We start from the raw sequence: 23,857 nt of genomic DNA on the forward strand, positions 1-23,857 counted from the left end.
CGGATTTCGATGAAACACCCACCAAATTGCTAAGAATAATGATATCATTTATTGGGCAGACTATTAAATCTTATTTCGAAAATTTGCTTCTCAAATCTAGTGCTGCAATGCCCTTGCTTTGTAATATGATTTCAGGTCAAAAATTTGCAACGCAGTGAATAAATAATTTCCGACCATATAAAGTATATATATTCTTGATCAGCATCAACAGAGGAGTCTATCTAACCATGTCCATCTTGTCTGCAGTCACTTTTATTAATTTTTTATTTAACAATTTGCTTTTTTATTTAATTTGGTATTTTTCGTAACATGGTTCCATGGTCTGGTTCAGCGAGTGGTTCTCGGCTGGTTCCCATCTGGTTCCATTTTCATAGTTCGCGCCTTAGCTATCAGACCAAATACACCACCCACTGTTTTTCGATTTTCTCAAAATCTGACGGTTAAAAACAATTGAAATTTTCACCAAATATTCCTTAATCTTCCCCTAGTAAGCCTATATACCGTGCATATGTGCACGCGTTCGTAAATCGAAGTTATAAGCCTTACAATTTTGGATGCCCTATTTTGTATGGAGCCGACCCCGAGGTTGGACCACAGTAATGCAATTTGCTCAAAAACTGACGGTTTGAAAAAATTGAAACTTGGTACGCTAAAAGTACAATAAATGTCCTTTATTTTGGCGTATCGGGTATTGCTGCACGCGTTCGATTAGCAGAGATATTAAGAAATTCGTGAAATTACGATTTTTCACATGCTTTTTTTTAATATATCCAAATGTCAATTACTTTCAAACCCAGTAGAAAACAATAGTAAATTTATTTTTTTAGCATTTTTAAACTTTATTTTATTCAAATTAGTGCCCTAATTACGAAATAAATTAAAAATTAAAGACCACCTCCATGTTCCATTTTCCCACCGTTCCGTTTCGACGCTAACTCATCGACGCTAATTTGACGGACATTCAAATTTGGTGGTTTTTTCCTTCTTCAGTAACTCCGGTCACACTGCTACAGCTTCGCTGGCGACGCCTTTGCGGGATACTTTTTTTGATTTGGATTAGAATATTGGAAAATGTCGGCTGAAGTGGATTTCGTCAACAAGAAGGAGGTTCATCTCCGCAACCTAAAGCAGTCTGGCCATGTGGGCTTCGACAGTCTGCCGGACCAATTGGTCAACAAGAGTGTGCAGAACGGATTTGTCTTCAACGTCATGTGCATAGGTGTGTATATCGGCTGCATAATGTGTGAGAGTGTGTGTATGCGGCACAGTGAATCAACCGAAGTTTTACTTGGATGTAAAACAGCACAGGGCAATGGAATAGCTCCCGACTTTAACTTGAGTTTATTGCGAGGGAATATAACCCTCCTTAAATGCCTTAGAAAACGTTAACGTTGAAAGACCGAAAAAATTCTTAAACAAATATTCAACAATGGGTTAACTTCTTAATTAGGATAGATTTGTATACAAGTCGTTGATCAATTTCATTATTTTTAAAGTTTTTAAACTTGTAGCTTTCTGTTTTCCGATCAAATATTGAAACGATGTAAGGGGTAAGGGACTTCTTGACGCTATTACTTTGCCTGCAGCTGTGTGCGTACTCAAGTGTCTCTTGTTTGGAGTGCACTGCTCAGATAAAGTGAATCACCTAAATTTGTACATACATACATGCGGACACCCATCTGGATATATCCATGGGTAAACAATTGAATATGCGCCAGCCAGACGGCCTGTAATTATTAGTATGCAGAGTGCCCACAATCGATTTCCGACGCTGCTTTCTATAATTTCACCCTGACACCAATGCTGCCGCACCAATTGAGCCCATTGAGCCAGTGATTCCGCACGAGACTTAACCCCGTTTTCATTTTCCCCATCTTCAGGCGAGACCGGACTGGGCAAGTCGACGCTGATGGACACGCTGTTCAACACTAGCTTTGAGTCCACGCCGAGCCCCCACACCCTGCCCAGCGTTAAGTTGAAGGCACACACCTACGAGCTGCAGGAGAGCAACGTGCGGCTTAAGCTGACCATCTGCGACACGGTGGGCTATGGCGACCAGATCAACAAAGACGACTCCTTCAAGGCGGTGGTCGACTACATTGACGCCCAGTTTGAAAACTATCTGCAGGAGGAGCTGAAGATCAAGCGCTCATTGGTCACGTGCCACGACAGCCGCATCCATATTTGTCTGTACTTTATCTGCCCGACGGGACATGGGCTAAAGTCGCTGGATCTAGTGTGCATGAAGAAGCTGGATAGCAAGGTGAACATCATTCCCGTGATCGCTAAGGCCGACACCATCTCCAAGGTAGAGCTGCAGCGCTTCAAAGCGAAGATCATTCAGGAACTAAACACCAATGGAGTGCACATCTACCAGTTCCCCACCGACGACGAGACGGTGGCCGACACGAACACTAGCATGAACTCACACATTCCCTTCGCCGTAGTTGGCAGCACGGAGTTCATCAAGGTGGGCAACAAGCTCATACGAGCACGCCAATATCCCTGGGGCACTGTCCAGGTGGAGAACGAGACGCACTGCGATTTTGTGAAGCTACGCGAGATGCTCATTCGCACCAACATGGAAGACATGCGCGAAAAGACACACACGCGGCACTACGAGCTCTACCGCCAGAAGCGGCTGGAGCAGATGGGCTTCAGCGACGTTGACAGCGAGAACAAACCGATTTCGTTCCAGCAAACGTTCGAGGCCAAACGCTCCAACCACCTGGCCGAGCTGCAGTCCAAGGAAGAGGAGGTTCGTCAGATGTTTGTCCAGCGGGTGAAGGAGAAGGAGGCGGAGCTGAAGGAGAGCGAGAAAGACCTGCATGCCAAGTTCGAGAAGCTGAAGAGGGACCATGCCGAGGAAAAGCGCAAGCTCGAGGAGTCGCGCAAGGCCCTCGAGGAGGATTATCTCGACTTCCAGCGGCGCAAGCAGCAGTTGGCCACCGCCCACCACACGCTCACCCTGGGCAAGAGCAAGAAGAAGTAGAATCCGGCTCCGACGAGCAATGTATTGAAAATTCTGTGCGGTTCGCGTATCCCAAAGTAATTATTGCTTTCTCATCTCGTTGTCTTTCATTTGTACTATTAAGTTTACTTCAAATATTAACATATATACACACTACACACGCATATGTACGCATATATGAATATGTATTTACAACTAACGAATAAATCGAACTTAGTATTTTAACAACTATTTAAGTGTATATATATTATATATCAAGTTAAATTTCCTTTCTTGCTAGAAGAATCAGTTAATTTTCCAAGTTTTAAAATCATAGAAATCCCGCCATAATTCTGGCTTTCTGGCAGTACTGATTGTATGGTTTCACTTCAACATAAAGGCTGGCAGCACACATAGTGTGACCAGCTGGCGTGATAAAAGAAAATGCGTCCGACAATTCTTGTAAGGCGTTATGACGTTCTAGGCGAAAAAAATTTCCAGCGCACTTGAGCACACTTAGCCAGAAAACAAGAAAAATAAAATAAATAAAAACGCAATAGAAAATCGCAAATGCAGTACAATTAAAAGCGAGCGGCGCTCGAAGATTAACAAAAGCAATTAACCGTGTTCAACATATATAGTATAAGCCACGACAGTGGGTATTGCCGCTGTGAAAGTGGACCTTTGTTTTTGTTTTTGATTGCTTTTGTTTGTGGCAATACTCGGATTGGATGGTAAGCGGAGCAGGGAGCAGCGGCAGCGGAGTCCCAAGTGATTTTCCATAACAAGCCTCGACGGGAAATGCCAATCGGCAGTGCGAAAATGTCTCTGGCGGCGTGGCTGGTTCTCTGCGCTGTTCTGCAGACAGGTGAGTTGGTGAAATCGATAAAGCTCGGTGTCCCCGAATTCATGTCAAACGATTTCCCACTGCAGTTACCTGTTACTCGGTCCACATCACGGCGCCAGACCACGCGCTCCTCGGGTCCTCCGCCAATGTGTCCGCCCAGCTCTTCGACAAGGGTGAACCCGCCGCCAAGGGCACCTACAGGTTCACCTGGACCGACAGTGCTGGCCATCGACAGGTAACGTCACAGACAAGAATGTGCACAGACAAGATATAAAAGCAGAGCTCGCAAATAACTGTCGACCGTTTCTCGTTGTCTGCAAATAAGTGTCTTTTCCTGACACTTTACGAAAAAACTCAGAGAGCAACCGAAATAAGGGTGCTTAAATGAGCTCGCTCGCGCTCAGAGCGAAACCGTTTTTTTTAATTCTGTTTTGTTCTGGTTGTTCCAAGACCGTTTTGTCGTGTTCAGTGAAGCAAAAAGTCTTTTGCATATGTATTGGTATACACTCACACGCATAGGCAAGCAAGTCGTTAAGCGTCTGTATTGCGATCGTGAATTGAGTGTGTGTGAGTAAATGCAAAGACCGTTTGCGTTTAGTTTTTCGGTCAATCGGTCTTTTGCTGACTCTCATTGTGCGAGCGTTTCTCGTTTCGCTCCTTAGGCAATGCTCATTGAAAGAGCGACACACAAAGATCTCAACGAAAAACGTTCAACAGAAAACCTAAAAGAATACAACAAGAGTCTCTTGCTCAGAGCGAGAGCGAGAGAGTATGAACTTTTTCGGTTGTGCTCGCAACGAGAGCGTAAGAAAAAAATCGGTCGACAGTTATTTGCGAGCTCTGTATAAAAGCTTCGATTCGAGTGACATGACTAATTGCGAGCAAAAAATGCAAATGCAAGCGATTCTCTGGTTCCATGCCAGTGTTTACGGTATACGCCCCTTAATGGCTAATTAAAAACTGGTCAGAAGCGGTAGGCTCAGGTAGTTCATTTACTTAAAGGAGGCGCAATTCAAGTTGAATCGACTATCTGGCAGTTCTAATTGAATCTTAATATTATATTTACGCTGCAGGGTTTTCATGAATTTTATGATTCACATTTCTATAGACTATGTTTAGAGAGATTACAAAAACAAGTACCGATTTTGGAGTCACTACTTGGAAATCCATTGGTATCACGTACTATAAAGAATCTGTTTTCTAGAATTCTATATATCTATATACCATATAATCACTGCCATATCCGGGAGAAACTCTCCGAATGCAAGACTAATAATTCCGCAGAAGCCTGGCGATAAGGCAGATTGGATTTAGCTTAAACTATTTATATATAAAAACTGCAAGTATAACAAAGAGTTCAATGGCATCGACCCTTAGTTTTCTTTGCAAAATGTTTCTATATACATAAACATGTGAGTAACCCAGATGTGTGCAAGAGTTAAATGTGCAAGTCACCGATTAACCGACGCGCACTTCCACTTTCCAGTTCTAATCTTAGCCATGTGGCTTCAATTGATATGGCGGCTCTAGATTTGTATGCTAATTTTACACAATTACTATTCAGTGGCAGTGTTTCCAATCGTTCCTGGTACTGGCTTTTAGTAGCTCCCATTGTGCTCATATTTGCATGCGACCTGAAAAAAGCTCCTAATAGAAGCGACACTTATCAAATGCAATTGTATCTACCCGCAGGTGATGGAAACAAGCATTGCTAACAGCAATTGGAGTTTGACTTTCGCCCAGAAAGAACCGACCACTCATGTCATCAAGGTCGAAGTCGAGAAGTATTATTCCATTCTTTGGTTGACAGAGGCCAAGGGCGAGAAGAAGATTAACTTGGACAGCACGTTGGGTGGCAGGCTGGAGCTAATTCAAAAGAATGTGACGAGGCCGCATGACTTTGTGTCCACGCAGGAAGCAGTGAATCACAGTATATCGCTGTCTGAGTCCGATCTAGAGTTTCTGCGAGCGAAGGGTTATCACATCCAAACGTATTGGTTCCAAAACTGCACATATCTTGGCATGTCCGGGGACCTGGACTATATAGCAACATATCCGCAAGCTGAGCAATCCTATGACGTGGAAGCCCTAGTTGTAGCCTCGTTGGAGTTGCCGCCGGAGCCGACGCCTTCGACCACGACTACAACCACGACCACAACTACTACCACCACTACAACTACAACGACCACAACAACCACTACGACGCCCAAACCAACAACTTCGACCACAACAACTACGACCACCACCAGCACCACTCCTAAGCCAGCACCACCACGGGCCAAACGTGACTTAATCCAGGCCATGCACACCAATGCCGCTCTCCTTGGCCTAAATCTAACTAACGCGCTGAAGCAACAAAAGGCGTCGGCTGGAAATGTGTCTGTGGCTTTGGTCAATCCACTGGGAGTGCGCCGGCTGTCCAAGCTCAATGTGTTGCCCGGTATGGAGCCACCGTTTGACTGCGTGAGTAAGAAGTTCATTGCGCAGGATCCCAAGCAGATTTACGGATACTTCCAGCATCGAATAGTGACCAGAGGTGAGTGATGCTCAGTAACAATTAAATTGTCTAATATTTAGTAATATTTTATTTCGTTTTGTTACCAGATCCAATCTCTGCCGTGGACACGAATGGAAAGAACTGGCTGCAGCACTGGGAGATGCTAAGCCTGGACGTCAGCTGCAAGGGAACACCACCGTTTGAGTTTTGCTCGAAAGTCTTTACGGGTAAGTGGGGCTACCAAAGGCAGAGACAAAAATCATTAATATGAATTCCCAACAGCTCCATACAATTCGACCGGAAATGAAACGTGTGAGATATACGATCCGATGGTCAATTGCTCATATCAGTACAAGCGGTACTTCAGCGAAAGCAAGACCATACTCTTCTTTATAAGGAACGAGGTGTCGCAAACCCTCAATCAGGTCACCATTAACATGTATGAAGGTGGGTAGACTTCGTGAATCCGTTCTCTCGAGCTGCTTACTCACGGTATTATTATTTGTTTACCAACAGCCCAGCGACAGTCTCAACTTTCCGTCGTGGTTGTGCCAGTTACCTGCACTTTGGTGGCCGTAATACTAGTGGTCTTTGGTGTAGCCTATTATATACAGAGGGGAAATCGGTAAGAATTAAGCTTCATGAATATATGTATACAATATTGTTATATTTCGATTCTTATCCCATAGATTCACGGTTGAAGTGGCTGACTTTAACTTCGGCGATACGCAGTCGGTGGACATGGAGTACAAGACATTCCCGCAGCGCCTGGTGGATAGCATCCGGGAGGCGTGGTCGTGGCCGGGACAACGCCGCCACTCACAGTCCAGTGCAGATCTCATGGCGGATGATCCGCCCAGCCCGGGCTTTGCCGGCAATGTGGGCGATGTCGATAGCAATCTGCGCTATAACACTTTCAACTAGGGCCTTTAGTGGGTTCAGGTTCCGTTGGAATATTGTTACCTAAACCTAAATTAACCGATTTAATTTAATTTAATTTCGCCCCCTAAGTTGTAAGGCCCTGCTCCCTGTTGTCTATCATTTATGCGATATATATTTCTTTGTAGGACTCGAAAATGGGAGCAGGCGTGATAATTTTGTTATTATTTGTATGTATGTATATTTTGTGCACTGTCTTGTGCTTAGTCATTTTCATTTTGTATACCGAGTCCCCTCTCGGACGGTATATTCATATGAATGTTCACGATATAGAATCTTCTTTATATGTTTACACATCACCTTTTTCTCCCTACATCCCTGTCCCCCATCAACGCACACACTTGCTCATTAATGGCCAAATGTCGAGTAGCAAGCTACCATTTAAATCGCAATATCAGCGGATTCGGGAACGCAACTGCGGATATATTGTTAAAGACTGTCTTTGTTCAGAAAGCAAAAAGGAGAGAAAACTGGTAAAATTTACACTCTACTTATGCCTACATATAAAGAGTTGTTCGTAACGAGTTTAATGCTAGCATAAGTCAATTTGATTGTTTTCACTGTACCGTCGTGATCCGAATTCTATGACAAAGACACACGCATCTCACACTAACAACACACACGCGAACACACAAATATTCATTGTGATAGATAATAGAAACAACAGTATATATGTTTAACTAAAACGAAAAGTTTAAAGAAAACTATATAATTATAAAGATAAAATACGATGTATTTCCTAAATAACTATCCTTGAGCTTAGCAAACCATGGAACAAAGCTCTATAATTCATTCCACTTGATTCAAACCAGGAACAGAGATCGTTCACCTTATAAATAACCTTTACCGCAGTAAAAAAGCAACACATATTTCAAGATGCTGACTGCTTGCCCGGATGAGCTGCCCAATCCACACAAGAACTGCCTGAACGAGATGCTGCAGGCGCTGATCTGTAATGACAACGATGTGAAGAGATTAAACACAGAGCTCCGCAACCTAAGTGTAGAGATGAAGGCGGAGATGGACAGAATCAACAAGGCGAATATAAAGTGCGGCGACGAGAATAAGGGAAAGGCACAGGTTGTGTGCGAGAGCATTGAGGACATGACCAAGTTTGCACAGCGAATCAATTGCTTGGACGAGGTGAAGACCCACTTTACCAAACGCAGCCAGGAGATACGGAAGCGACGCGACAATATAATTGTATATGCACGCCAGTGTCTATACGCCTATAATGAGGAGAAGTGCAAGTTCAAGTCTTTTCACGAGAACACGGTGGACTATATAAAACGGACGGCGACCCTCTCCGAGGACACGGCTGTAATCCGGGGCTGTGAGAAGGATGTGTGTGAGCTGCACAAACGCTTTGTACGAGAGGTGGCCAACCTCAAGAGCTGTGAGGCAGAGCTGCTGCCCTTCTTTAAACTTTTAAAGGACTCCGATCCAAAGGCCTACTGTGAGTGCTGTTGCTTCAAAGACTATGACTGGCTGCCGCAGGGCAAGAATCTGGAAGCAGTCGATCGACTGGAGGGCGAGATCAAGGAGCAGATGGGCGAAGTGCTTGTTCGAGCCTTTGCCCAGCTACACCTTCATTCTCCTCAGGATCCACGCGCCTTCATTGCCGGGTATTTGATGAACTTGGATCGGAATGAGCAAGAGATGAAGGCAAAGCTTGACATCTTTCAGACGGATCCTATTGTGGAGTCTCAGGAGTTATCGGATCCTACGTTCCGCTGTGAAGATGCTTGTCTTCAAGAGGACAAGTAGTGCCGTGAATTCAGTCCATATTGTTCCTTAAAAATGAAATCAAAGAACTTAAAAATTGAGTTAAGGAAATCAAATTATTTTTTTGGATTTAACTTGCAACTATAAAAATGTGTGCCAAAATTGTGAGAAGTTTAATCTATTAAAAACCCCGCTTCTAGGCACAATTCGACAGTCTTTCATAGGTTTTGAAAGATATAAAATCCCTGCAGGGGTATGTACATAAAAAAATGCCTTAGTTTCATCAAAAACTTTTAATTTCCTTCAATAACAAACGCAAAATATTTGTGGCAGAAGCCTATGAATCCGCTTAAGAGTAGAGTAGTAAACTAGGTTATAAAGTATCCTTGGGTCTTTGCTTCACAAAGGAAATCACATATAGAGCTGCTTTAAATCTTATGTATTCGGGTTTCAAAGCCTTCTCAAATCGGGAAATAGACAGACAGTGCAACTCGAATCAAAATACATGGATGTGTAAATGGTATAAAAGATCGTTTTCTATTTCTTGCGACGATTGCCACGCCGAGAACTGGGATCGGGCTCCTTTTCTCCAATCCCAGTAATGGAGCCACCAGCCAGCTCCGAGTTGGCTATTTTTTGCTGATTGTCCAAAAAGAACATCACATCGCGCAGCTGCTCCTTGAGATCGGTTACCTCGACGTCGTGGGTATGTTTAAACTCATTGTACTGCTGCTCCAGGATCTTGTACTTGCCGTGCCAGGAACTCTGGTTGGTCTGTAGGGCCTTGGACAGTTCACGCTCTTCGTTCAGTTGCTTTTGAACCTCCTTGAGCCTAAAGTTACAATGCAAATTTAAGAACAATAAATCAAGCTATATATATTTCCTTACTTGGCTGTGTGCTGCGCGAGCTTGCGCTCCAGGTTCTGCTTCTCCTTCTGCATAGTCTGTTGCAGCTGCTGAAGCTCGGAGACCTCGGTTTTGGCCTCGTTGGCGTTCGCCTTGAAGTTCTGCCACTCCTGTTCCAGTCGCTCCATCCGCTCTTCGTAATACTTGCGCTGAGTGTCTAACTGCGAGGTCAGTAGGTAGGTGAACTCCATCTGCATGGAATCGATCTTCTCCTCGCGTTCGTCTTTTTCTGTCTGAGAGGCCACCAGCTTGCCATCAGACTTGTTTTGGAACAGGCGATGTACAAAGTTGTCGCCAGCATAGTCCCAAACGCTGGAGGTACCCAGCTGCATGGCGAAGGTATGGTTAGTGGCTCGGTAGTGGGCCGCAGCATGGCCGCCCTGGTACCGCCCGCAGCCTACATGGCCACAGATCAGGCAGATCCACAGCGAGTCAGTGCCCTCGCATTCCATGCACACGGAGTCCTCTACCAGCTCTGGGGTCTGAACATGTCGGCAAACCGGGCACGTAGAGTCGCCCCATTTCATCAGGCAGCTGGCGTGAAATGCGTGGTTGCATAAAATTGTCAGTACTCCGTCCACACTCTCGTCCATCCGTTCCAGACAGACGGGGCAAGTGGGCAGCTCCGTGTGGCCCAAAGGCGGGGGTTCGTGCTCTCCACGCTCGACTGCGGACACCCAGAGCGCGTGGCACAGCGAGTCCGGCTCAAGCGAGTTGTAAGCAATCCCATTGTAGGATTTGTAGAACTCCAGTGCTGATTCATTGGAGCGAAATCTGGAAGCCGATTACGTTAATAACCATTATTTATAATTGAAAATCTGTTACTCACTCCAGCAGTACCATGAACTGGTTGGGACTACCATCGCGGACTATCTGGACGTGCTTGATCTCAGCATGGCAGGGCGCTATAAAGTTCAGCAGATCGTGGCAGTTGAGAGTGGCGGGCACGGCCAGCAAACATAGCTGGTTGGATGGAGCCTCCTTGATGGCCTTGCGTTCGCTAAAGGATGTAGGAAAGACGCATTAGCACGGCTGTTATTTTCAAATTTGGGTAAACATGCTTTTTCTTGTAAAGATGGATGAGCCCCTTGGTCACCTCGACGATGGGATTGCCAGAAAAGTAGCCAATCTCCTGCGGGAAATTTGAGGCAGTTGCTTGCGGTCCGCCGGACTCGTCCCCGCTGCGAGGTGTTGTCTCCCGCGAACTGCCCGCCGTGGGGCTATTGACATGCTGTACGGTTGCCGCCCAGTTCATCTTGGTGACCTGCGGCGCCTTCTGATCGCTCAGCTCCTTGGACCAACGCTGGTTGGCGTAGGTCTCGATGGTTATATCGCGGGCCCGACGCAATCCCCGATCGCGTTCCCGCTCCTTCAGCACACGTGGATTGGTGGGGTGTTCGGCAGAAACGGCTCCCTCGGAATCTGACAAAGAAATAAATAATTCAGGTCAATTCATTCCAAAAAGTTCCTTTGTTTCGGGGCATTCGCAGACTGGCACCTCACCTGCACTGGGTTCCAAATCCGTTTCTATTTTGATAACACACAACGAAATGTTTTCTAGCATTACATAGGCATATTTTTATTAAGATTTTGTGCCAAAAATTTGACTTATTAAGACTTTTATTGTAATTTTGTGTTTTTGTGTGGCGAAATAAGTTTGTTTTTTTCTTGTTCCCATGGAGTTAAAAGCTATCGACTGGCAAGCACTAAACAAGTTATCGATAGCTGTGGATTATTGGTAAAGCTTAACAACACTGAACTTAACGTACCGCAACTCAAATCCATCGTGTCTTAGAATTTTAATTCTGATTTCGTTTTAGTATCACATAAAATAACCAACAGGCTTTATTTATTGACATTACGGAATATGAATTGGGTTTGAAATTTTTTATATACTGTACTTAGCACACATAGCACTCTAACTTTGTTCTAAATTGACGTTCTTGACTTTCAGTCCCTGAACTTGAGTTGTACATGTCTTTATTAGTCCATTTCAAAGATTAGTTTCAAGGCAGTTTTAAACTGTAAAGGGGCTTGAAGTCCGGGATTACCTCGTAGGTGGTTTTCTGAGAGTCGGTTAAGGCGGTATTTCCAGGGCGTTGAAGAAGAATGGCTTGCAATCCGGCAGAGCGAGCAGCAGCGGCTTCTAAAATATGTAGTAACCCCATTTAATAGTTACAAATCTTGAATTACAATCTTGAATTTATAAACGAAATACATACCTCCGGGAATATCTGTAAGAAACAGAATATGCTCAGGAGCGACCTTCAAAGACTTTGATATATTTTCGTAAGATTGTTGCTCCTGCTTGTGACCCACATGCGTGTCGAAATAGGCACTAAGGTGATCCATCAGGTTGCCAAAAATGCTGTGGCCGAAGATCAGCTTTTGTGCAGCTACACTGCCGCTGGAGTAGACTCCAATCTGTAGACCAGCATCTCGCCAGGCCTGAAATGCAGCTGGGACGTCCTCATAGACGCTGGAAAACAGAATAATAATGTTAATAGGATATCAACAAATTAAATTGAAGCTTCAAGTTTTAAACTCCAATTATGGTTTGATTATTACTTGAGTAAGATTACTTACTGCCCTTTGAGCTCTCCACTGGCATAACCCTGAGCCCAAATTAATCCCTGGAGCGTTTTCATCGGCGTCACCTTGAGATCTTTGTCGATTAGATAGCGCACGAAGCCGGTAATGAGTTCCGCATCCAGTTCCGCTGGAGGGGCACTCAATGTGTTCTTGTATTCAGCAAACTGAGGCACCTGCTGCAGATCCTGGACGATTTGCTTGGTATCGTCCCTTGCCCAAGAATCCCGAAGGAACTTCTCCACATTCTCCTTAGCATATGGAAATAGTACGTCTTGCACAAATTTGATCGAAGTTGTGGTGCCCTCGATGTCCACGAGCACAACTTTGGCAACACGTTCCGTCGTCGTCATCGCGCTTATCAGTGGGAATAAGTTTTCACGCGGGATTTAAAAGTTGTGAAGGGCTCAGCATCTGTTTATGATTTGATAACAGAGATGGCATTTGGCCTATCGATAATAAAGGCAAAATAGCTGGTAAGTGTTTTTATTAAATAAAGCCAAATTGTGATATCTAATTGAAATTAAAATGCATTATATTTATTTAAAAGATAATGAAAGTTGGCTTTTTATACTGAGGCCAGATCCTGGAATACCGATTTTTAAATTAAACTTTGGACTTTCAAACTTAAAAACCTCACCAGTAAAAATTCCGCTTACTTATCGATTGCTAGCCGGCAAAGAGTGTTGGACAACGGGCAATTGCATTGAGCTAATTATCGGTTGACGCCCATCGCTAGTACATAAAAAAGTTTGTGCTTCGTATTTTCCCGTTTTTGCAATATTTTCGCTTATTTTTGGTGACAAAACGATAATTACACCCAAGGCCAGCCAGTGCACGGTGCTCGGCGTGAAAAGTGCCACAAAGAAAGCAGCAAACGAAGAGTTATAGCCAAAGAAACCAACAACAACGCACATATAGCTACCCGTGCGTCTGTGTATGTGCGTTGTGTGTGTGTTTTTTTTTTTTGTTTATTTGGCAAAGTTGGCCTACGTGATTAAAATAAGCGCAAGTGAACTAACAGTGAAATGGTGGCTAAAACGAGCTGCGCGCCGTAATTCGCGATATAATATTGATAGCCACAATCTCTCAAGAGCGCGTGTGTGTGCGGGGCGTAGGTGGAACGAGAAGAAAGGAGCACTCAAGGTTAAAATCGGTTCGGTCGTCGCCTCTGGTTCTCCCCGCAAAATGCTATGAGCAGGGGTCGCGGAAAGGTCAGGGCGCGGGATTCTGAGACGGAATCAGCCATGGACACACCTCGCTGTTCCATCTGCGGCACCCAGCAGCAGCTGTTACGCTGCGCCAAATGCAAGGCCGTCTACTACTGTTCCCCCGCCCATCAGCACCTGGACTGGCCCACCCACCGAGCGGAGTGTCGACTCCTGGCTCGCCAAAAGGCCGCCGCCGGCAATAACAACAAATCGCAGCAGCACCAACAGCAAAAACAGCAGCTGCAGCAACTACAGCAAGCGGTGGCAGCGGCTAACTTGGATGGCAATGGCGCTGGCGCCAACTGTTCCACCGCCCAGATGATGACGCCCGCCCATCAGGCCCAGAGCTGGCCAGTCGAGGTGGACAATCTGTTGAATCTCCTCGGGCAGCCGGGACAAGCCCCAGCGGCTACAGCGGAAGCGGCCCAAATGCCGCAACATCATCAGCAACAGCACCAACACCATCACCATCATCACCATCAGGGCGAAAAGAGCTCCAGCTATCAAATCGGATTTGCGGACTCCAGCTTCATGGGATCAGGAAGGTGAGTAATAAACGTTATAGTAATAATAGTAGAATAAATTCTTAAGTATCCCAAATTAAGATATTTTGCGCTAAAAATGCTAATATAGACAAATGTCTGCTTATTTTTTGAAAGCTATAGGACATTTTCTTTAAACTAACGAAATAATTAAATTGAATACTATTTTGTATAGGTCTAAAAATTATGCATTGTAATTTATTAATAATATTCAGATGGGTAGTAAAATTTCCCAATATATTCGAAATCATTCATACTATTAAAGATCAACACGAAAGCTGGGAATTTATAAGCGGGACCACAGAAACAAAAGTTGGACTCAACATTGAGGGCACTGTATTAAATAATCTCGGCCAGCTTGACTAGATCTAGGAGCGAGTGCGATGGCTCCTGCAATCGTAAAAGTTCTCCTGATCCCGACATCGTCATGTTGCGGTCTCTGTATTTTCGACATTTCTCCAGCACACGCTCGAAACCGGTTGTAATTAAATCCTGACCGGATGAGTAAGTGACAGGTTCCCATTGGGCTCGCTGCGGATGCTCTTGATCAATGGTTATAGTTGCATTATCATTGGCGGCATAGATGGTGGCCACTGCTGCACCTGCCCCTTCGATCATGGCCAAAACAATACAGCCCACAAAGGCACTGTTGGCCATAGCACGCATCCCATTGCGAGCTGCCAATATCCCACCCGTGGCAGCTCCACTCACTATTGAATTCCAAGGGTCCTCCCGCTGGCGAAGTGACACCATGGCGCAGTCCACAATGCTGAAGGTGGCTCCCCAAACAGCGAAGCTGCCGGCAATGGCCGGTGTCCGCATTTTCATTGAATCCAAACCGCCGTATAAGCCGCGCATTACGCCGGACGGAGAATTTCGGAAGCCTTTGGCAAACTGAAACAGGCCGCCTCCAAGGCTGCCCACCATAAAGGCGCATCCACAATCCTCCACGATCCTCATGGGACACGGTTGACGATTGTAATCCATTGTTGGTAGACGCTTGTCTGCTATTTTTCGATCACGTGTAAAAACATGCGTTTATGGAATGGATTTTCGAGTTTGAAAGGTATTTTATGTGAGCTTATGAAGCTTAGGTCTGATCTAATTTGACAAAATTAGGATATTGGTGGGAATAGTGAGAGGAAAATGAATGCAAACTGTGTTAACTTAAAATATAAAGATCAAAATCCATAATAATAATCCGATAATTCGACATATATTAGCTTGTTAAAAAAGGAATAACTTCGATTCGTATTTGAAATTCCATTGGCAATTTGTTAAAAAATCTTGTCGACAAATCGAAATTTGTAGGCCCAGAGATTAGGCCACTTTATGTGCATTCTCATCGCTTCAGGCCCCGGCCCGCCCGTAGGTATCCTCACCTGCATATCGAGGCAATTAGCGATAAGCGGTTACGTGCCCAATCCGCTGAAATGACACGAAACCAAATAAAACATGACATATCATGGACTCATAAAAGTATCATATGGTATAGGGAATCAAGTTTACAATTATTTTGATCATGAAAAATGTCCAAACTGTCCAACTAGTCCAAACTGTGACTATATTGTATTTGGATAATTCTATTAAATCCTCTGAAATTGAAAAAAAGTTAATATATTATTAAGTCACACTGAAAGAATGCCATAGTGTGAGTACAAAAGCATATATCTAAATATAACTTACCATTGCAAGATCCTGGTAAAATTTGTGTGGCTATACGATCAAATTTAAGGTAAATATTATTTTGAGGCTTTGTATAGTATGCTATATAGTATGGTGTATACCTAGGTACTTGAGTAAACAATGTTTAATTTCTAAGTTTATCCCGGTTCTCTACTCGCTCTCTCTCTGTTCTGTTTTGTTTTGTTATAATTACGCCAAACAAATGCACATATGTACATATGTACGTAAACACTTGTAGACTGTGATTAGATTGCCTCCAGTGCGAGATGTCACCTCTCCGGGCAAGTGTTTACCTTTGGCATTACGTGCCCGGGAATCGAATGCATATGGCGGCCGCCAGCAGCGAATCCGATAGCTTTAGCACCTGCAGTCGCCCTCTCAGTCGCATTTCCCGGACAGACGGCGCTGACTTTGTAATTATTCTGTTGCGCAGTTCGCTGGCGTCCGAATTGTTGATACTAGCTTATTTATTTATTTGTATTTCTTGTTATTGTTGTACACCACGGCATTAACAGAAACAACAAATATTCATCGGGCACAATATAGTAATTCTTTCGCAATTGTTGGGCGTAATGACTTCCAGCGAATCCGGCTGAATCATCAATAACACTCGTAGACACAGTAAATTCTGAATGTTCTAAAGAAATGTCGTTATATTACAAAGATGTAATTTACTAAATTGGGATTTTTTTCAATGTTGAAGAACTATGCGTAATTCCTTAAACCTGTTCGTTTTTTTTAAATTGCTATACAACAAGTTTATTTTGTTTTACCTCTAACCCTCACCTTTTAGGTAACTCAATTATTTACTTTCGCTGGGATAATTTTAGGGCTAGTGTAATGTGGTTTTCCGGTTCCCCGACGACCTTCTTATCGCTTACAGTGGGTGCTCCGGCGACGGGAGGTGGGTGGTCCGTTCGCCTGGGTGGTCCGGAGCGTTTTGCGTACGTGCCGGGAATACGCAAAGCGTGTCGTCCAAAATCGTGTTATCAGCATTATAGCGATTGCCAAACGACTGAGATTTCAATCTGCCCCCCGAGATTTTTGTTGTTCTTTATCAAACAATTAGCAGTCAGCGCGACGTGATCTCATTTTCTGAGGTTTGCAAAATTCCGACATTGTTTATAAATGTGCTAAATTCGTGGGTTTGCATGTCAACTATTCGCCAAATATAAACAATACTGTTGCGCAAAACTCGCTAAACAATGAATGCCAGTAAAACATATTTATCTCCGAAGTGCCGACATATAAATATGGTTAGAACAAACATATTTGTACAAATTTGATAAGAAAGGTAAATCAATTCTTCTTAATTTCTTTTTACCCTTTATTAAGTTTGGTGAGTTTTCATAATGGATTAAGATAGTATATAGAAAAGGAATGCTTTCACATGACAGATCTCTCGAATCCTTCAATATATTCATTCTGGTTACCAAGCCACATCTTTCTATGGGAATTTTGTTTAGTTTAAACTTTGATATTACAAAATATTCGACTATTCCAGAAGGTAGAAGGCATTACAATCAATTCAAATTAAAATCACCAAGGGCGCCTCCTAAGTATTGTAATTGTAAGTAATTGTTTGTTATGCACCTGAAATGTGTTTTCCTGTGCTTGTATTTCCTATAAGGAAGTGTATAATTTATGAAATTTTACACATATAGCCGGCATTTGATCTATAAATAGTATAAACTGTATGACAAAATTATTTGATTACACTTATCTGGTAGATTATTGGTATAAAACTTGTTATACAGAAATAGGTCCGATCCCTTTCTCAACAGGCATTATAGAATTTAAAAATAAATAAACACCTGTTGGCTTTGACTATTCGGTAAAGTTGTTAGAGAAGTTAGTTTCTAAAAAAGGGTTTTTAAATTAAATACTAATAGCCTTAGAAGGGGTTTTATATTATTTTACATTAAAGGTAAATAAAGGTCTTCACATGAGTCTGTATACATTTTTAAGCTGAAATGATTATTCCGAAGTATTTATAAATTTTTCTATATGGTATGCAAAAGTTCCTCGTGCGTACTTGGGTTACTGGTCCTTGGAACTATTCATTGTCAATTCAAATTATTAGACTTTTAAATACAATTTTCTTATTCTGCAATGGAAGTGGGTTTCAAAATTGAATCCAATGATAGATCTCGAAGCTAGTGGCAAACGCAAACCAAAGCAGAAACGCGCTACGTAGGCAGACGCACGTCATCAAGGTCGTTTGTGACTGCCGTGCCCCCTTCACCGTCTCTCCTCCCACTCTCTACCCCATCGTTTTACTCCCGCTCATCCAGTTCCAGCAAAGGGCTGATTGTGGTACACGTGCCGCAGCCGCAGTCGTCGCACGTAATACATCACAGACGAAGGGCCAAAATCGATCATAAAATTACACAGACAATGGAATGTGCATGTGTAGGTTAGTCACACATCGACAGTACAGAAAGGGTATGCACTAAAAACAATTAAGTAGTAGTGAAAATAATTAAAATAAAAATAGAAAGGGATTTTTTAAATTCATAGTTGAAAAAAAGGAAAGAAAATAAATCAAATTGTATCTATCAACTAAATATAAAATTCCTCGAACCTGCTACCGCATCTTTTTTAGTATTTATTGTTTAAGGGAAGCTTTTAAAAAAATGGCTTAATTTTAAATTATATATTTTGAATAGTATATCATATTGTAGTTACCAAAGTTCCTTGCAGTGTATCTCAGTGTGTACTGCTGTGCGTATGGGTATTTAAACGTTTCTTGCTAAGACTTTGAACTGGGCCATTGACCCAATTGTGTTGCCCGTACATTCGCATAGCTTCCGCATGGATCCGATGTTCTCTAGCTCATCTTGGGGCTTGGTATTCGCAAAGCTTTTTTCTCACCAGATATTTTGTATCAAACAAACTATGATATCTCGCTCCCCCTTGCATTCCCTTTGCTGGCATTGGTCTCTTTCTAACGCTCTACCGCATTGACGGGTGTGCGTGTGGTTTTCTGCCTGGGTGTTTGTGTGCGGGAGCGCGTTGGCATGTGCGTGTGCTAGGCCTGTGATTGTGTGCGTGCTGGGCTACGTGACGATTGTTCCGCTTGTCTTTTCTGACTTTTCGCTGCTTTTCCTCCTATTTTTGGTTTTCTGTTTGCATTTGCTTTGTGTTTGCGCCGTGTTTGCTCTAATTTTGAAGGGCAAGCGGAAGGAGTATCTTCCTCTGACTCGCTAGGAGCTTGCAAATTTAATCTGATAAGGAATAATCGCGACGCCTGTCACTGTTCACATCAGCGATTGCCGTTGTCCCCCCAATTTGCACGTCCATTTCGCTTTGATTCTTATCAGTTGCAGCGTTTTCAATTTCTTTTTGCCTTTTCATTTTTACTATTTGCTCACACTTAGTTGCTTATCGCCTTAAGCGGCTGCTTCTCTATCTCCCCCGATTCTCTCATAGAAATTGAGAAAGAGAGAAATACTCACAGTAGTGATGCCAGAATTTGAGAGCCAATTATAGAGAAATAAGGAAACCAAGCTAAAATAAATGTTTAAAAAAGGGGGATTTAATTATGGATTTTTCTTTGAGAATTATGTATGTTTTATATATATTATTAAGGATACTATTTAAAATTAAAATGTCTCTTACTTCTGTTGGCCGGGATTAAAATAGGATTTTCCTATAATTGAAAGTTAGCATGATGGTAATAAAATAGCTAAAATGTCGGCACTGGCACTATATCGCTGGTGCGTGGGGCAACGGTAGAGAGCGACCCCGCATTCGGAAAACGAACGTTGACGAGCGCGGTTCGTCTCAGCAGCTCCACATTTACACCTGCACTTACTTAATCGCAGCCAGAACGATAAACAAACGTGACTAACGGTGCAGAAACACACGCAAATCAAAACAAACATCTGCCAGTGAAGGAAATCAAAAGGTGTACAGAAACAATATTAGCAGCTGGCCAACGGCCACAACAAATGCAATCTGCAATTATTCATACCTGCCTACAAACACCAGTGCAACTGCGCGCCGCCCTACACCGCGATACTCGATATATGTAGCAGAAGGTGTGTGTCTCCCTCTCGCTCGTTCTCCGCCGGGCTCTCCCTCTAACAAACGTAGTTCACACTCGCATAAAACTCGCCGGCGTTTCGAAACTTTCTTCAGTTGTATGTGAATTGATAGAGAAGTCGCTCATAGAACCCTTCTTCTCCAATAAAGAACCAACTAACTATTACTGGATAACAAAAAAAAAAGGACACTAGACATTTTCAAGTGCCAATAAAGTACATCCCAAGTACAGTGATTGAGATTTAAACTGACTAATCAAGCCAAAATGATTACCTCCACGACAACAGACTACAATAACTTTTTTAAGCATTCGGCACATCCTGCCAATGCCGAGCAGTATTTCCGGGAACTCCTGGACAAGCGGTAAATAAGCAATATGAATCCTGGCATTAGAGTCCCTATATTTAAAACCAATCAGGGCAAAATGCTTTAAGGATCAGGAGTAATTATAGCGATTCAGAGAGTCATTAATAATTGTAAAGTGAAGATAATAAAAAGGGAATTGTGAAGATGAATTACTTTATTTTAACATCCCTAAATATGTTAAAAGATTAAAAAAAATTTAGGATAGATCCATCTTCATTTTTTCCATGAGAAAGTCAAAACAAACTAGCAAATGCTTTAAAGTATAGCTATAGGTCCTTAAGTATTATAATACCTTTTATGTTACGATGAGAGAGCTAAGCTTCCTTGCAGTTTTCAATTATTATTTTTCTACCGGGCATGGCTAGATCGACTTGGCTTTTGATTCTGATCAAGAATATATATAATTTATAGGGTCGGAAATAATTCCAATAATTAAATTATTATAATCCGCAAGAGTACAATAAATGCGTGAACAGAAACGACAAAAATTAGTTATATTTTGAATATTGAAAGAAAAGAAGCCTAAAAATAATTATCAGACCACAACTTCTTCAATTCTGCACAGATTATAGTATTTTCTATTGGCCGATTTGTGCACTGATTATATCTACGCTGTTAATTATTAATGCCAAAATATATAAAACCGGTTAACGGTTTCTATCAGTGATCTTCAATGCCGTTTTGCTTGTATCTCAATCTCTGGGCGATCTGTGATTTTGTATCTCTACATTAACATGTTGGCAATACAAAACTGGATAACTCGAGAAAGACGCTCCATGGCCTAGCCCAGGCCTAGATGTCTTCGTTTCCCCTTTGGCATTACGGGGAGATTTGATTTCAATCAAACATGCCACACGTTTCGGTAATTCATTGTTGAGACAATAATTTTCAGATTCTGATCTTAATAGCTTTTGTGAACTTGTGCGAAAATGTTTCATCTCTGTGTTGTATTTATTTATTTTTTGAGATGTATCATAGCTTTGCCTTGCTTATCCAGAACTGTGCGAACGTCTGGCCCGATCGGTGTGAGTTGGCCAGTTCTGGTCCGCTCTGTTCTGGGGGGCCTACGTGACTGGGTCCCAGCGACTTGTACAGAAATATTGGTTTTATGGGCGCATCATAAAAAACTCGTAAAATTGTATGCATCGCAATACGTGTTGCTCTGCTCTGCTCTAAGGCCCGTAAAAAAGGCTTAAATGCAATGAAACGTTTTCGCTATAATTAGCGAGAAAAGCGCTGCTGTTGTCTGATCTCAAGAATGCAGGGGTTCCCCCAAGGTGACCTCATCCACATGATAAAGTGTAGGCAGAATCTCTACATCGATTTAAGATTGACGGCCTTGAAAGGTCGCTCTCTGTATATATTTCGCTCTGTCTCTTGATTAAGTGATTGAATCTTTTATTCTGATCAATGTTCTTTGGTGCAGCGAACGACGCTATGAGGATTTGTGTAGAAACATTATCAGCGATATGAACCAGTATGGACTGTCTGTGGTGGACGACTTTCTGGGCATGGAGACTGGTCTGAAAATCCTCAATGAGGTTCGGAGCATGTACAACGCCGGTGCCTTCCAAGACGGTCAGCTGGTGCAGAATCAGACGCCGGATGTCCCCTCATCGGCGGTGCGAGGCGACAAGATTCGCGGGGACAAAATCAAATGGGTTGGAGGCAATGAGCCGGGCTGCAGCAATGTGTGGTATTTGACCAATCAGGTATGTTCTTCTTTAACTTAATCTAAACTTATCTTAATTTAATATAATTATTTCCTATAACATTTCCAGATTGACTCTGTGGTGTATCGGGTCAACACGATGAAGGACAATGGCATTCTAGGCAACTATCACATTAGGGAACGCACGAGGGTAAGCATATGACAGGAGAAACCTATCTCGATAAGCTTCACTTACATTAATCCACTTTTAGGCTATGGTTGCCTGCTACCCTGGATCGGGTACACACTATGTCATGCATGTGGACAATCCCAAGAAGGATGGGCGCGTCATTACGGCCATCTACTACCTGAACATTAACTGGGATGCTCGGGAAAGTGGAGGCATACTCCGGTAGGTTATCTTGAGTGATTCGCTCCAAGAAAATGTATTAAAATTGGGTTTACGAACAGCATACGACCCACGCCTGGAACTACAGTGGCGGATATTGAACCGAAATTCGACCGGCTGATATTCTTCTGGTCGGACATCCGCAACCCGCATGAAGTTCAGCCTGCTCATCGCACCCGCTATGCCATCACCGTCTGGTACTTTGATGCGAAGGAGCGCGAGGAAGCCCTGAATCGGGCGAAGCTGGAGAATAGCAAGACGAACAATGTGGCGGCTCAGGCGCAAGCCCAGCAGGCTGAGCCCGACTCCACCACCACCCCGCCCACAACAACCACAACAACAGCAGCAGCAGCAGCAGCCACCTCCCCTTCATCCAGTCTGCCGGCCAGCATGTCAACGGGCACGGGAGCCCTAAATGCAAATGTGTCGAGCAATTCCTGCGCCGCCAGCAGTGAAATATGCACGTAACCCTTGCTGGCAGCGCAGCGGCAGGGCAACCAAATAGTGTAAATTACTTCCAACCAAACAAACACACATGTAAAAAGCTAGTTAAAAATAATTTATACCGCGGTCGGGGCCACAAACGGCCCGAGCCGAAATCGCAAAGTGAATCAAAGCTCCTTTAGTCGCTAAGCCTTCTAGTTGTATTCTCTAAGTCGTATCCTTAGTTTTTCTCGCATTAACCCCTAGCTTACTGCCTTGTCAGCGTCCGAGTTGATTGTTTATTAATTTTTAGTTTGTTGCATCTTTGTCAGGACCCTTTGCCTAGCTCATTCTTAGTTCTTTTTGGCTGCCAAAGTATTATACCTAACGAGCAGTGATCGATCCTGCTTCCATAATCATAGCAACAGTAGTCGCGACCCTCATTGTATTCTATCTCAAAATTATTTAACAAGCCAGCGGCAGCTGGCACACCACTCAATTTGTAGACTCTCATGCATCTAGTTAGAAACACACATTTTGATATCGTTTACATCTGAAAACAAGCGAAAATATATACACATGTCTATCGGAAATCTGTTTCCTTGTTATCTCTAAATTATAAAGTATGTATATTTATGGCATATCTATATATATGTATATTTTTCTATTAAAAGAAAGCCTGAGCAAATAACAATGTGTCTGCATTTCTTTTTATAATTTTTAATTATATTACAAAGTTGTGAAGTTTTTCAATCCAGTCAAGGTTCCTGAAAGAGATTGTATATGAAATCAGTTTAAATGTTTTCTATTGCTTAAAAGTTACACGAAACTATTTTGGAGATAAATTTAAAGGAAAAAGAAAAGAAAAGAAGGAAAATGCTTGAAAAATCATATATTTTGAAAATATAAGCGGTGATGATGTCGCAGGCAGCCTTATTCATAAATCAGCGACTAATGTGCTATACTGTTCAAAAGGTGAAGCATGTTCAATGTGGAGATTCCAAAGAGAAAAGCTAGGCAGCTTCAAAACTCCACAGGCAGCAACAAACTGGAAATCTTCATCGGCGGG

General features: G+C 42.9%; 7 protein-coding genes across 11 annotated transcripts; 4 read left to right on the forward strand and 3 right to left on the reverse strand.

The window, feature by feature from the left end:
* The first annotated feature begins 938 nt into the window (after nt 1-938).
* On the forward strand, nt 939-3,202 carry Septin2 (septin 2). Its single transcript, XM_020943755.2, has 2 exons — nt 939-1,219; nt 1,881-3,202. The coding sequence occupies exons 1-2, from the start codon at nt 1,072-1,074 to the stop codon at nt 2,990-2,992; spliced, it is 1,260 nt and encodes a 419-aa protein (XP_020799414.1). The 5' UTR covers nt 939-1,071; the 3' UTR covers nt 2,993-3,202.
* Nucleotides 3,203-3,359: 157 nt separating this feature from the next.
* LOC110177115 (uncharacterized) lies at nt 3,360-7,959 on the forward strand. Its single transcript, XM_020943660.2, has 7 exons — nt 3,360-3,818; nt 3,884-4,032; nt 5,490-6,333; nt 6,402-6,521; nt 6,577-6,741; nt 6,811-6,919; nt 6,984-7,959. Exons 1-7 carry the CDS (start codon nt 3,752-3,754, stop codon nt 7,216-7,218), a joined length of 1,689 nt encoding a protein of 562 aa, XP_020799319.2. The 5' UTR covers nt 3,360-3,751; the 3' UTR covers nt 7,219-7,959.
* Nucleotides 7,960-8,109: 150 nt separating this feature from the next.
* On the forward strand, nt 8,110-9,486 carry LOC110177117 (uncharacterized). Its single transcript, XM_020943663.2, has one exon. It carries the CDS (start codon nt 8,110-8,112, stop codon nt 8,998-9,000), a length of 891 nt encoding a protein of 296 aa, XP_020799322.1. The 3' UTR covers nt 9,001-9,486.
* Nucleotides 9,233-11,785, reverse strand: LOC110177116 (BRCA1-associated protein). Of its 2 annotated transcripts, none has more exons than XM_020943661.2 (6): nt 11,634-11,785; nt 11,368-11,421; nt 10,926-11,286; nt 10,694-10,864; nt 9,847-10,638; nt 9,233-9,790 (listed from the first exon to the last, which is right to left on the reverse strand). In XM_020943661.2, the coding sequence occupies exons 1-6, from the start codon at nt 11,647-11,649 to the stop codon at nt 9,496-9,498; spliced, it is 1,689 nt and encodes a 562-aa protein (XP_020799320.2). In that variant the 5' UTR covers nt 11,650-11,785; the 3' UTR covers nt 9,233-9,495. The 2 variants fall into 2 exon arrangements, with proteins under 2 accessions (XP_020799320.2, XP_020799321.2); XM_020943662.2 differs by having other exon boundaries at nt 11,368-11,570; nt 11,634-11,753.
* On the reverse strand, nt 11,679-13,242 carry Enoph (enolase-phosphatase E1). Of its 2 annotated transcripts, none has more exons than XM_086826176.1 (4): nt 13,113-13,242; nt 12,451-12,902; nt 12,087-12,343; nt 11,679-12,010 (listed from the first exon to the last, which is right to left on the reverse strand). In XM_086826176.1, exons 2-4 carry the CDS (start codon nt 12,804-12,806, stop codon nt 11,871-11,873), a joined length of 753 nt encoding a protein of 250 aa, XP_086682302.1. In that variant the 5' UTR covers nt 12,807-12,902; nt 13,113-13,242; the 3' UTR covers nt 11,679-11,870. The 2 variants fall into 2 exon arrangements, with proteins under 2 accessions (XP_086682302.1, XP_020799323.2); XM_020943664.2 differs by having other exon boundaries at nt 13,094-13,231.
* Nucleotides 13,132-23,479, forward strand: Hph (HIF prolyl hydroxylase). 2 transcript variants are annotated; one of them, XM_020943713.2, is made up of 5 exons: nt 13,132-14,209; nt 21,732-22,017; nt 22,087-22,167; nt 22,229-22,368; nt 22,428-23,479. In XM_020943713.2, exons 1-5 carry the CDS (start codon nt 13,647-13,649, stop codon nt 22,831-22,833), a joined length of 1,476 nt encoding a protein of 491 aa, XP_020799372.2. In that variant the 5' UTR covers nt 13,132-13,646; the 3' UTR covers nt 22,834-23,479. The 2 variants fall into 2 exon arrangements, with proteins under 2 accessions (XP_020799372.2, XP_020799373.2); XM_020943714.2 differs by lacking the exon at nt 13,132-14,209 and adding an exon at nt 18,950-20,302.
* On the reverse strand, nt 14,385-17,154 carry Tim17a2 (translocase of inner mitochondrial membrane Tim17a2). 2 transcript variants are annotated; one of them, XM_086826177.1, is made up of 3 exons: nt 16,679-17,154; nt 15,893-16,529; nt 14,385-15,634 (listed from the first exon to the last, which is right to left on the reverse strand). In XM_086826177.1, the coding sequence occupies exon 3, from the start codon at nt 15,191-15,193 to the stop codon at nt 14,546-14,548; it is 648 nt and encodes a 215-aa protein (XP_086682303.1). In that variant the 5' UTR covers nt 15,194-15,634; nt 15,893-16,529; nt 16,679-17,154; the 3' UTR covers nt 14,385-14,545. The 2 variants fall into 2 exon arrangements, with proteins under 2 accessions (XP_086682303.1, XP_086682304.1); XM_086826178.1 differs by lacking the exon at nt 15,893-16,529.
* Nucleotides 23,480-23,857: the final 378 nt, after the last annotated feature.

Source organism: Drosophila serrata, unplaced genomic scaffold, assembly GCF_035046125.1.
Source record: "Drosophila serrata isolate PLE 108 unplaced genomic scaffold, ASM3504612v1 contig_156, whole genome shotgun sequence".
In the NCBI taxonomy this organism is placed as follows: Eukaryota; Metazoa; Arthropoda; class Insecta; order Diptera; family Drosophilidae; genus Drosophila; species Drosophila serrata.

What these genes read in the sequence shown, in the direction of transcription:
- LOC110177115 (XM_020943660.2), top strand. Translation starts at nt 3,752, where the DNA reads ATGCCAATCGGCAGTGCGAAAATGTCTCTGGCGGCGTGGCTGGTTCTC. An exon ending in CACCATTAACATGTATGAAG is followed by an intron (nt 6,742 to 6,810) that starts GTGGGTAGACTT and finishes GTTTACCAACAG; the next exon opens with CCCAGCGACAGTCTCAACTT. An exon ending in TATATACAGAGGGGAAATCG is followed by an intron (nt 6,920 to 6,983) that starts GTAAGAATTAAG and finishes CTTATCCCATAG; the next exon opens with ATTCACGGTTGAAGTGGCTG.
- Hph (XM_020943713.2), top strand. Translation starts at nt 13,647, where the DNA reads ATGAGCAGGGGTCGCGGAAAGGTCAGGGCGCGGGATTCTGAGACGGAA. An exon ending in ACATTAGGGAACGCACGAGG is followed by an intron (nt 22,168 to 22,228) that starts GTAAGCATATGA and finishes ATCCACTTTTAG; the next exon opens with GCTATGGTTGCCTGCTACCC. An exon ending in GAAAGTGGAGGCATACTCCG is followed by an intron (nt 22,369 to 22,427) that starts GTAGGTTATCTT and finishes GTTTACGAACAG; the next exon opens with CATACGACCCACGCCTGGAA.
- LOC110177116 (XM_020943661.2), bottom strand. An exon ending in CAGTTCATGGTACTGCTGGA is followed by an intron (nt 10,639 to 10,693) that starts GTGAGTAACAGA and finishes ATCGGCTTCCAG; the next exon opens with ATTTCGCTCCAATGAATCAG. An exon ending in CTCGCGCAGCACACAGCCAA is followed by an intron (nt 9,791 to 9,846) that starts GTAAGGAAATAT and finishes TTGTAACTTTAG; the next exon opens with GCTCAAGGAGGTTCAAAAGC.
- Tim17a2 (XM_086826178.1), bottom strand. Translation starts at nt 15,193, where the DNA reads ATGGATTACAATCGTCAACCGTGTCCCATGAGGATCGTGGAGGATTGT.
- LOC110177117 (XM_020943663.2), top strand. Translation starts at nt 8,110, where the DNA reads ATGCTGACTGCTTGCCCGGATGAGCTGCCCAATCCACACAAGAACTGC.
- Enoph (XM_086826176.1), bottom strand. Translation starts at nt 12,806, where the DNA reads ATGACGACGACGGAACGTGTTGCCAAAGTTGTGCTCGTGGACATCGAG. An exon ending in AGTGGAGAGCTCAAAGGGCA is followed by an intron (nt 12,344 to 12,450) that starts GTAAGTAATCTT and finishes TCTGTTTTCCAG; the next exon opens with CGTCTATGAGGACGTCCCAG. An exon ending in TCTTACAGATATTCCCGGAG is followed by an intron (nt 12,011 to 12,086) that starts GTATGTATTTCG and finishes TACATATTTTAG; the next exon opens with AAGCCGCTGCTGCTCGCTCT.
- Septin2 (XM_020943755.2), top strand. Translation starts at nt 1,072, where the DNA reads ATGTCGGCTGAAGTGGATTTCGTCAACAAGAAGGAGGTTCATCTCCGC. An exon ending in CTTCAACGTCATGTGCATAG is followed by an intron (nt 1,220 to 1,880) that starts GTGTGTATATCG and finishes CCCCATCTTCAG; the next exon opens with GCGAGACCGGACTGGGCAAG.